This window comes from Mastacembelus armatus, chromosome 3, assembly GCF_900324485.2.
Source record: "Mastacembelus armatus chromosome 3, fMasArm1.2, whole genome shotgun sequence".
Classification (NCBI taxonomy): Eukaryota; Metazoa; Chordata; class Actinopteri; order Synbranchiformes; family Mastacembelidae; genus Mastacembelus; species Mastacembelus armatus.
In genome coordinates this window covers 26,501,705-26,513,714 of record NC_046635.1, presented here as the reverse complement: position 1 = coordinate 26,513,714, position 12,010 = coordinate 26,501,705, and the positions used below count along the sequence as shown (strand labels likewise).

General features: G+C 38.6%; 1 protein-coding gene across 1 annotated transcript; it reads left to right on the top strand.

The window, feature by feature from the left end:
* The first annotated feature begins 324 nt into the window (after positions 1-324).
* Positions 325-6,398, top strand: ccne1 (cyclin E1). The gene is made up of 12 exons (XM_026293917.1): positions 325-458; positions 1,000-1,050; positions 1,280-1,367; positions 1,640-1,702; positions 1,875-2,041; positions 2,521-2,656; positions 3,131-3,277; positions 3,513-3,608; positions 3,858-3,992; positions 4,431-4,542; positions 4,683-4,840; positions 5,322-6,398. Exons 2-12 carry the CDS (start codon positions 1,037-1,039, stop codon positions 5,550-5,552), a joined length of 1,347 nt encoding a protein of 448 aa, XP_026149702.1. The 5' UTR covers positions 325-458; positions 1,000-1,036; the 3' UTR covers positions 5,553-6,398.
* The last annotated feature ends 5,612 nt before the right edge of the window (positions 6,399-12,010 follow it).

Sequence of the window (12,010 nt, the reverse complement as noted above, 5' to 3'; positions counted from 1 at the left end):
GCTTTATACAGAGAGCTACGACTTTGTTTACATCTGACAGACTAGCCACGCGGTATCATACACTTCCTGTTCAGAAGCCACGCCCCTGCAGCTGTCACCGTGGTAACCACGCCCCCTGTTTTGCCGGGTAAATTAAAAACATAATTTTCCTTTTATTTAGCCAAATATAGAGCAAACATATAAAACACACGCTGTGCAGTCTGTCATCCGAGTGAAACTGCGGCTGAGTGGATTGATATTAAACGTTAAAGAGGCGGCGAGGGTGGAGGTTTAGCGCCAAGTTAAAGCTACTCCTCCCAGTCATCTGTTCTCTACAAGGCGCCAGCTCAGAGGAACTAGCCCGGCCTGGACACCTTCACGGCGCCTGCGACTCTCAACAACAGCCGGCAAGTTTACATCTTATTGAGATTAATTTCTCAGAAGTGGATACGAGTGAACTTCGAGGATATAATCCTGAGGTGAGTGGGTGAAAACAAACGTTATTGTTGAGCGAAGCTGTTTTCGAAGGTTAGCTACCCCTTACATGCTAACTAAGAACCGCAACAGGTTTGGATGTGGATAGCGAATCAAAAGTTGTTGTGGACGGTTATACTTCAGTGTCTTGTGTTTTAACTGCGTGCTCGGCGTTGATGTGTTTCTGCTAAAGTATGAATAGAGAGTATAGGCGTCCTGGCTGTGCCGGGTTGTTCGGCCATTATGTGGCAAGCCAGCTGTCCAAAATTAGCAGGGAAAATAACCAGATTCCTCTTTAAAATACACAGATTAACAGTGTTAGTCAGATAGTGCAGTCGCTGTTGTTGAACATCGACTACTTGCAGTCATATTCATGCAGTATGTGGTACATTTTTTTCGAGTTTTAAAACTGCATACTGTTCCTGTTTGCCCGCGCCAGACTGACTTGGGCTTTGTCAGAAGTAGGTTGCCGAGTGGGGGTTGGGAGTAGCGTTATATCCATGTGTTTTAGACCCAAAATAAAGCTTCAACCTTTCTCATCCACAGGTTTACTCAAAGACGGACACCAGGCCTTCAGAGTATAATGAGAGGAAAACGGTAAGCTCAGCGCTTATTGAGTTAATTGCTTCCTGAAGCGCGTCAATCAAAGAGTGTGACGACAGAAAGAAAAGTTGAGTTGATGGAGCTTTAGCTGTCCGGCTAACGCTCATTAGCTCGTTGCTATAAGCCCTTATTCTGACCAGATTAGATGTATCTAAGCTTGTCGAATCATATATGTTGACCCTTGGGGACTCACAGCTTCGGGGTTGTTTTGTGCTTGTTACAGGGAAGAGACAGAACCGAAGTCTGTTGCTCCCGAGGTGCCCAAGTCAAATACAGTACGGTCGAGAAAGAGGAAGGCAGATGTTGCTGTTGTGAGTAGTTTGCCCACAACTGTCCATCAGCAAACATAAAGCAAGTGCCTCATATAGTGATCATTGCACGTTAAGTGTTCTTTGCTTCAAAGTATCACTGCCTGATGAAGCTACATGGTAAATGACTATAATGGCATTTATTAGTGCTTGCCAAGTAAAACACTCCCACCATACGATTCAGTTTCTGCCACTTGCCATACACTCTCATGCTCTGTGCTATTTGAAAACCAAATAGCATAGAAATAAAACGTATTTTTTTTGTTGATCCTTAGTATTTACAAGATCTGGATGAAGAGGTAGCAGAGATGACTAAGAAGAAGCAGCGTGACTGTGAGGTTGGTGTCAAACCATGACTTACCCCACACCTTAGTTCTCTAATGTGTCCGTGGCCCACCTATTGAGTCCCAACACTGCATTGTTTTAGATGCAACAGTATATTATGCCAAGTTATACAGCGACCTTGCCCTCTTATTGTTATATGATCTCTTTACTCTTTTTCCTGTGCAGTTGAGCTGGCGTCCTGATGCTTGTTACACAAGTCCACACAGGTGTATCCCCACACCTGATCAGGAAGAGGACCAGCCAGTTTCCTTGATAAACGCAGGCTTCCCCCACTACAGCTTTAACAACATACTTGTAACCCCTGTGCGTTGTGCACCACTCCCTGCACTGTGGTGAGTACTGGTGTTGTATGTACTGTATGTTTTTTCTCTCTGTCTTCAGCACTTCTTATATCTAAAGACTTACCTCACAGCAAATAAGTTTTGCATCGACATGTTAAAACAAGGTCAGCAAAGCTAAAAGCAGTAAATATCTTGGTTTGATTTTCTATTTAATTTGTCACCTGTCTGTAAGATAAGACTTGGGCTTATCTTTATTTTATTTATTTTTTTGCATTGTCAACTAATGTCTTTTCTCCTTAACCTTTTAATCAGTTCCTGCCTAAATAAAACAGCTCTGTAAAGCCATGTAGGAACCTGACTGAAAAGTTTTCGCTCTGTACTGCCTGATCTGCATTATGTATCTACCAAGGAAAGCTATACTGTAAATGCAAATGACACAGCTTTGCACATGTTGCATAACAAAAGGGCAATCTAAAAGCTGAATCCTTATTCTGTTAAAATATTGTGTCCATCTCTCTTTTGTTAATCAGCTGGGCCAGTAAAGATGTGGTATGGAACAACATGTTGGAGAAGGATAAGACCTATATCAGAGATGTCCACATGATGAAGAAGCATCCTCATCTACAGCCCAAGATGAGGGCAGTTCTCCTGGACTGGCTAATGGAGGTCCGTTTGATGTCTCCATCACCACTATTTTAATATTTTCTTGTTCTCCACAGCTATAATCACTTTCATTTTGAATATTTCAGCTGTATCTGTGGAGGAAGAAAGTAAATGTTGCATTTGTTTGTTTCCTGTGCCTTTAACCACATCTGAAACTTTTAATCTCTTGGTTGTATGTTTTTATTAAAGATAGTGTGGAAATACACACAAAACCCAAAGCTAATTAACTGTCATTTTACTTTAATTTAAAATTGGAGGGACACTAATATATATGACTATTGTCCAATTAATAGCAACAAAGTATTGCCTTGATACGAGCCTCGCCGCTTTACATCTGTTGTTTAATAACTAACATCCTGACATAACGTCATACTTGTAGTTCACTCACGAGCAAACCAGTTTATAACCCTGACCAATATATGGTTTGAAGTGATGGGAGGCCACAATTCAGTGATTTTCTATGCATGTATGTTTTAGGTAAGTGAGGTGTACAAACTGCACAGGGAGACATACCACCTTGCTCAGGACTATTTTGATCGCTTCATGGCCACACAGAGAAATGTCTTCAAATCAACACTGCAGCTCATTGGCATCACCTGTCTCTTCATTGCTGCCAAAGTAGAGGTATGAAGGGTTAGGCTGTACAGGATGTAGAGTTGACTAACCACAATCAGTGGCTGATCACTTGTCTGTAGTTCTTTCTTGATGTTTTTGTGATGAGCTTGCTTTAGATGTAACATCTCACTTGCATTTCCTTTGTTCAGCGACATTTCAGAATATGTTGGTTTGTATGGTTGGTTGTTGAAATGCTCCTGTGTTTTTTTTTTTTTTTTTTTTTTTTTCCCTTTTCCTTTTCCAGGAGATGTATCCTCCCAAGGTCTATCAGTTTGCCTATGTCACAGATGAAGCCTGCACTGAAGATGAGATTCTCAGTATGGAAATTATCATTATGAAGGTAAAGAACACGCACAAACTACTCACTGATCCATGTTACATACTTTAATATCACTCAGCAAAGAGAGTTTGGCAGACCTCAGAATGTAATTAATCATTCTTATCTAAATTTCTAATGTTGAACAGCATGTGTTTTCTTCCTTTTCTGAAATAATCTAATAAACAAAATGCATGTCTCCAAAATGTCATTCTGTTTTTACAGCCCCAGAAAAATCTTGAATTTGTTTATCCTTCTCTTATTTTAACACAGGAGCTTAAGTGGAGTCTCAGCCCACAGACTCCCATCTCCTGGCTCAATGTTTACATGCAGGTGGCCTACCTCAAAGACACAGATGAACTGCTCATCCCCAGATACCCCCAAGCTACCTTCACACAGATAGCAGAGGTTTGAGTTTTGTTTTAGTTTGTTGGTTTGTTTGTTTTACTCCTGTGTTTTAATACAGAATGACAGAAGTTTGAGGCTTTAAGTAGGACTACACAGTACTGTTTAATTTCATATTATAACTAGTAGTAGTTATCGGTGATCTTTTCTTTCAAATTTATTAGACATTTCAAGTATGCAAAATACATTGATTGAAAACTGTGAAACCTATGCAGAAGTCACTTTATATGATCTGTGGCTTTCACATTGCCACCAGTTAAGCTTTTAGTCACATCCATTATCAGGTTCTCTCCTTCTTGTTGCTGCTCTACAGTGCCACCAGTTGCAAAGTGTAGTTTTGATGAGCAAAACAGTACTGTTGATCCAGAAATGTTAAACCTTCAAATCGTGTTTTCTGTTTTTGTAAGAATTCCCTTTGTCATTTTTCTCTGGTTCTTTTAGTTGCTGGACCTGTGTATGCTAGATATGCGTTGTCTGGAGTTTTCTAATGGTGTGCTCGCTGCTTCAGCCCTATTTCACTTTTCATCTCTGGAGTTGGTGGAAAATGTTTCAGGTACAAAAAAAAAAAAAAAATCAACTGTAGATTCACCATTCTTGAGTGAAATTTTGATTAGATCATATATACATACTTAATTGTTTTGTTATGTGGTGTTACCCTGGCTTATCACTTTATTCATCCTTCTGCCCCCACAGCTCTAAAGAGGGTGGACGTTGAGGAGTGTGTGAGGTGGATGGTGCCATTTGCCATGGCACTGCGGGAGATTGGCGGGTCACCTATGAAAACATTCCCAGGAATTCCTGCAGATGATATGCACAATATCCAGTCCCATGCCCCTTACCTGACATGGCTAGTAAGTGACAGAATTGCAGTGAGAAGACAACACTGACATTTTCTGTCAATCTACAAATTTAGAAAGTGACCTTAAAATGCGTAGGAGCATTTAGGCTTCAACTTAACATGTCTGAAGCTGCCACTTTAGCTGAAGCCTTATAGATATGCTACATAATTTTCAGGGATAAACGCAACTGTTATCATGAAGAAAACTGATGCTTGTAAAAATATTGAACATTGAATATTTTGTACAAAAATGGTTTAGCAAACTATTGAAAAAACTGATCTATTCCTTGTGTCACAATTCAGCAAATGGGCGAATGTCCACTTTCATGAGTTTAACTGATAGACAGAGTACAACTTCACTTAGAAAGAATTTGAACAATGGACCTGTTTTCTTCCATGTCACAACATCATGCGCTGATAACTATGTGACATATATTTTAGAGCAACCACACCTGCGTTCTAGTGAGAGGTATTCTGCATATTTCTCTTTACAGGACAAGGCCTACTCTTACCAGGATGCAGAATTGGAGCATCATGGAAACTATCCTCTCCCTTCAGGCATCCTGACTCCACCCCTGAGTAGTGAGAAGACTGAAGAGTTGGTCCAAGTGGATGCTATGACGCTGAAAATCAGACCAATGATGCATACTCGATCCCCACAGTGCCAACTTCCAAGTAGCGAAACAGAAACTGAAACTGAAAAGACAACAGCAAATCATAATTAGATTTCTTTGTTAAAGCTGTGAGGGGAAGATATGCTACTCTGTTTTGGTTGTGTTGGCCCTTACAGTACCATTACACATTATGTAAAATTATTTTTTTTGGTGGGAGAAACACTGATTGACTCAATATTTTGTCTTTTAAAAGTTGTACTGATTAACTTTGATACAGACATATTTAACTTCTTTGTAATGGATCCACACATTGATTTTAAAAGAATTGGGGATACACTGACCAACATGTAGGCAGATCCCCATAGGAATTCTACCTTTTTTAACCCTCTAGTTTGGATGAAATGCAAAACAAGGGGCAAGCAGGGATAGGGTGGCCCAAGAGGAGATTTATTTTTTTATTTTAATGCACCAAAATACTTGCATTAATTACTAGCCAGACTACATTTAATGGTTGCCATTTTTATTTTCTATGCAGGGGCCAAATTGAGTGGACATTTTTTTTTTTGTAGCTTCTATGTGATGATGTGTTATATTAGTGATATGTTTTTTATTGTTAGTGGCCTCATTTGCCCAGAACTATTTCTAGGGTCATATTTGGCTCTATGTGCTGCTATAAAGTGGGCTTTGCATGATGGAGGGTGAAGTGTGTGCATGAGTGTATGAATTTGTGTGATTTGGTATGACTGGTCATTTTATTGGCCAAAACATGGCCATGTTTTGCTTTGGGACCAGTAGCTTGGCTACATAAATGGACAAGTGAACAGCCAGGCTTCAGAAGCTGAAATGTTGATTGTATTTAACTTTTTTTTTTTTAAATCCCTTCCTGCAATTTGTTTGCCCATCACCAAAATGTAAGATTTATATTTGAGTTTTTAAATAAAATGCTGCTACATATTTTCCACTAGACAGTTTTGTGAATTAAACAGGCAGTTCTTTAAAATTATGACTTTCAGTGTGACTCAGTGTTTAACCTTTTAAAGAATTGCGTAGCACACCATTTTGGTATGTAATGAAGTCATGATGTTCATGTGTGAGTGTGACTTCCTCCATGTACTGTCGTCACCTTCACTCCTTAAAAACTTGGAGGTGCACACAATATTTATTCCACTATATATACGTGTGTTATTGTTTGTTTGAATACATTACTTTAAAACAAAGTACCACGGTAATAGGATGGTAGTGGATGGTATTTTCACTTATTCCATGCTAAAAGTAATGCACCACGGTTCTGGAAGTGGTAAATTACTTTGTTACTGTCCATTTGATACCATTTTAAACATAGTACTGTGCTGTCCATGATAGAAGAACATACTGTAACATGTTAAGTGGTCAATGTACTGCAACACTGCAGCAGTACTACAGTTGTAATATAATACTAGTGCATGGTTAATTAGGTATTTCTAGCTACAGATAATGGAGTCCAATATGACAATCCTGCAGCAAATCCTCCCTTAGTGAAAGTGTTTATTTCAACTAAAAAATATTGTTTCAGAGAAGTGCCATATGGTCACTCAGGAGGATGTGATTTCTGATGCTGCTGAAATGTATTGCCTCATAAAAACATGTTTCTCTTTTGTCCACGCCATTTGTGTTGTACAATAGAAGCTAGGCTACGTAACAGTAAATAAGTTAATATGGCAAATTTTCTTTGAACCTGAAATTCTGATACTATGAAACAGGAATCCCTTAAATTAATTATTAGTCCTTAATTCACTCCTGAAAGCCAACATCACACCTTGAATCTAAATTCACGAGTCGTGTGAACCCCATGCAGCATTATGGGCATCAGGTAATGTCATTTGGTCTAATTGTCTGTAGTGATATACTTTCCACTTCAATGCAGAAACAAAATAATGTGACAGTTTGGTTCATGTTGAAACTCCCCAGAATTGAGGTTTTATCTGACAGCCAGTTTATCAGTTAAGTAGAATTTACTGTAGCCTATATGTAGTCTTTTTAGAAAGTATTCACACTTCACTTTTTGCACATTTTACTGCTTTGTAAATTTGAAATGGAGGACTGCAGGGCAGCACAGCAGCTTAGTGGCTAGCACTGTTGTCTCACAGCAAGAAAGCTCCTGGTTCGAAACCCAGCAGGGACCTTTCTGTGTGGAGTCTGCATGTTCTCCCTGTGCTTGCGTGGGTTTTCTCCAGGTACTCTGGTTTCCTCCCACAGTCCAAAAACATGTATGTCAGGTTGATTGGTGACTCTAAAATTGCCCATAGGAGTGAGTGTGAGTGTGTGAGGTTGTTTGTCTCTATGTGGCCCTATGATGGGACCCCTGCCTTTCACCCAAAGAGTGCTGGGATAGGCTCCAGCAGATCCCTGTGACTCTAAAATAGGAATAAACGAGTATAGATAATCAATGGATCGAAAAACTTCTATTTACATAAAGTGTCAAGAGGTGTGAATACTTTCTGAAAGGACTGTTATTCAACACAGTTGATGGGTTGACATAGTTTCAACGCCAGGCAAAAATCAAAACATTCTCATTGAACAGCATAATAAAAACAAAGCATTTTTTTAGTACTACTCATTTTTTCTAGTGTCACTACATTTTTAAAATGCCAGTGCCTCTTTGCCAAATTTTATTTTCAATGCCAAAATAAGTCTATTCTGGCTCCACACCACTTTAGCACTTTAGGTGATATACTGTAGGTGCCCATAGTAGGACGCTGCGCACGCGCAGAAGCTCTTTCCAGGTAAGCAGGATGACAGGTATTAGAATCTTAAAAATGGCGCCAATTTGGCGACTGAAAATCTTATGGCCGCTTTGAAACAAGTCTGTAAGTGTGTTTCTTTTAGACTACTTTGTGGTTAAAGTAACATCGAAGGTTTTAGCACACATTTATCGCCAAGTATGGGTAATGTCGTTAATTACCGGACCAGCTAGCTAACTCGTAATTTAGCCGTTAGCTAGCTAATGCTAATAGTCGCCTAACATTGACGTTAGCCACTTGCTAGTAGCAATGTCCTTAGCTAGCTAGCAGCAGTCTATAAGGGAGTCTAGTAAACGTGCTGTTTATAGCAGTAGAATGTTGAACATTATATGATTAGACATCCAGTTGCAATGACTCAACCTCTAGATACTTAAACTTTCTTGTTAAACTACACTTCATTAAAGTTACCTAACATTAGCCCTTACATACAGGGATGTCAACTCCCTAGCACTGCAGATAACGTTGTATAAACAAACTTCCAAAGTTATTTAACTTTTCCTCAACTTGACATATTAGGGAGAGTTTAAAAGAAACACCTTGTGATGTTAATGTTTTGGGGCCGTTGACTTTTAAGTTAAGCTTCGTGTTTGGGTACCTGTCTGTTTTCAGGCGTTTTTCATAAAATGATCAATGCTTACGAAACAGGTGTTTAAAACCTCAACTTATAACCTGGAGTTCTTGTGTTTTTTGGGCTTTTCAAGCAGGTTTGGAGGATGATGTAGGACAAGATTTTCAAAATATGTTCTTGGGTAATGTTACATTAAGAGAGTGCAAGACATGCATGCAGACATAGATGCTGTAGCAGACCAAGAGAGAAAAAAAGGAATTTAACATCTCTTGTTTGGTTCTATGTAAAGTGCCTTGAGAGGATTCTATTGTGATTTGGAGCTATACAAATAAATTGAACTGAATCGAATTGTATGCCTTCAGTCTGTGAGGTTGATGGCAAATGGTCTGCCAAAGCTGTTTACATTTGTTGTAGATTATGCACATAGTTTGTCATATTGTCATGTATGATTACTGTATATATCTACATTGAAGAAACAAAGTAAATATGTAATACTAAATAAATACAATATGTTTGTAGGTGGAGGCAGAGTTTAATTGCATCACCAAGTTTCAGTTGATCTCAAGGTTCATGCTACAGCTGGATCAGCACATCCCCAATATAATGGGAATTCTCCACAGGAAAAGCAGAGCACCTGGATGACCAGTAAATGATGATATGGACCAGGTTAGTGGTTTTAATGACAGACTTAAAGCCAGATTTAACTACTCTTCTTGTATTAGAACTTATTAGCCTCAATGAACCAGCTCTGCACTCAGACATGGGACTATTTCCACCCCGAAATTAGACGAGAGACATGGAGGTGTATGGAAATCTCTTATCATTATGAATTTCTGAAAGGAGGATTATTAAGAAGCCTCTAGAAAAAGTGAAGCTTCCTTAGATTGTGAGAAACATATCTGTGGTGAAATGCCCAGGGACTCCTTGCGTACATGCTGATACGTCTGTCTTGCTGTTTTAAATGTGCAACTGCCTCCCTCTTGTGGCTTTTCTAATTAAATACAGGGCCGCTTGAAACACCAATCACTTGTAAGGTGTCTCATGGTCTCTTTTCTGAGTGGACAAAAACCAAACAAAAAACAAAACACATTTGTAGTAGTCCAATTCTGAGAGAAATGTATGATTTAAGATAATTTAGGTGTTTAATTATCTTATCTGACAAAGGTAAGAAATGGACTCACTCAGGATTCAGAAATGGTGGTTGATTTTTGTTTCCTTTTTTTGACAGTCATTGCTTAGTTTTCTGCCTAGCAATTACAACTGATCCTCTTGCATAAAATATGTTTCCCAGCTGAGCTTAAAATCTAAATGAGTAATGTGGTTGTGAATATGCCCCACAAGTTTACCATTTTTGCATGACATTTATGTTTCCACTTAGGTCAGTGACTTAATATTTAAAATCAGAAAATAAAACAGTATTACATGGTAAACAAAACAACTAATTGTTGATGTGTTGATCCTAAGTGGTATAAAGTGTTGCAGTAAAAACTCAAACTTCTCTCACTTCCTTTTTTTGTGTATTAGTCGTGCTTGGATTGGTTTGGTGAGCACTCATATTGTCTTAAAGTCTGTTTCAGACGAAGTTTTACATATAGTACCTCTTTAGTAGTTTACTGTTAAATAAGAACACACAGCACATCAAAATGGTCTTAACCTAGTTATCATGATATGAGAACGTGTTAATGTTATGTGCTATTGTACTTAATATTTGCTTTCTTTTGCTAAGTCAAAATGTATGCTGTATAAAATTTAGAGGTGGTAATTTTCTATCCACAACAATTCTTTTTATTAAAAAAAAGAGGACAATACATTGTGGATCTTACACCAGTTCTCTGTTTCTCAAACAATAGCTCAACAATTCCTGTTGTTTGTCTACTGGGCTGCAAATGAAATAATAGTAAAGCGAACTGGTTCTGATGATGGCTATAAACAGCAATAGGAAAGACATTTTTAAAAGTTGTTTTTTTTTTTTTTTTTTAATGCAAGATTAAAAGCATTATTTTAAATATTACATGTATTATGTAAAAGTGCTGTTTTTGAAGATGATAGTGTAATTTAGTGACCAACACCCTGGTTAAATGTCTTTAAAAAAATAAAAGAAGTTGTGTGTTGTGGAGAGATAAGGGGAAAGCAGCAGACTGCAGCACAGTGCTCAGTTGTATCTACAGCAGTGTGAAAATAGCCTCTCTGCTGAAGCTTGGGTACCAGAGAGAACCAAAACATATAGGCACAAGTTCTTTTCTTTGCTTTCGTGTTGACAAAGTTGACATCTCCTGATCAAAGAAAAAGCATGAGAAAATAGGCATCGAAATAAAAAGGTTGACGTCCCCCCTCCGGCTGTTAAACTTGTACCACCAAGAGCTATTTACAGAAACATAGTTGACACTGAAGTGCACACATGCTAGCCACTGGTTCTTGAAAACTGGAAAGAAGGAAGCCCCCACGTTGGGGAGGAGAGGTGTTAGCTTATAACATCATGTTTCCACGCCAGTGACCAGTCACCACCTGAGAAATATTCACACACCCACTCTCTCCAGTCACACCTAAGACTTGGACATTAATGCTCACAAAAGTAGAGGACAAGGTATGGCAGAGCAAGCATAACCCTTACCACCAGGGTTGTCTCAGATGAACAAGAGGTAAATGTAGATTATCATATATTTAATATATTTTAATCAATGCAGTTACTGTTATTTAATAGTTTTATATATGTTTGTGTATTTACAACTAGTTTATGTAATTTAAAACAAAAGCAGCAAATAAACTATAATGGAAAGGAAATCCACCCGAATCTAACAGCATAATATGCTGACTTCATGTTTCCTTCACCTTCTACATCTTTTCGAGCTCTTCCTACAGCCCTTGGTATTTCTCAAGTTTCTCATGTTCCTTCTCCCAAATGTTGCTATCGCTTGGGATTGCTACATCTATCACTAACTGCGCCTTTGTTCTTCTGTTTGTCCACCAATGCTATGTTTGTAAAAATCTGATCAATCGAGGCCATAATTGACTGATTAATCGATTATTAAATTAGTTGCTTGTTGCATCCCTAATCTGGAAGACCCACAGGGTTTTAGCCTGGTCATTCTTAATCATGTTTGGGGGTGTTTCCCATTTTGACTTCAGGGCCTCCAGCCCATACTAGGTACAGGTGTTTCTGTACACTTGGTTGTGGCATTATATGTTCACCCTGCCTGCTAGCATTGTACACCGTACTGTTA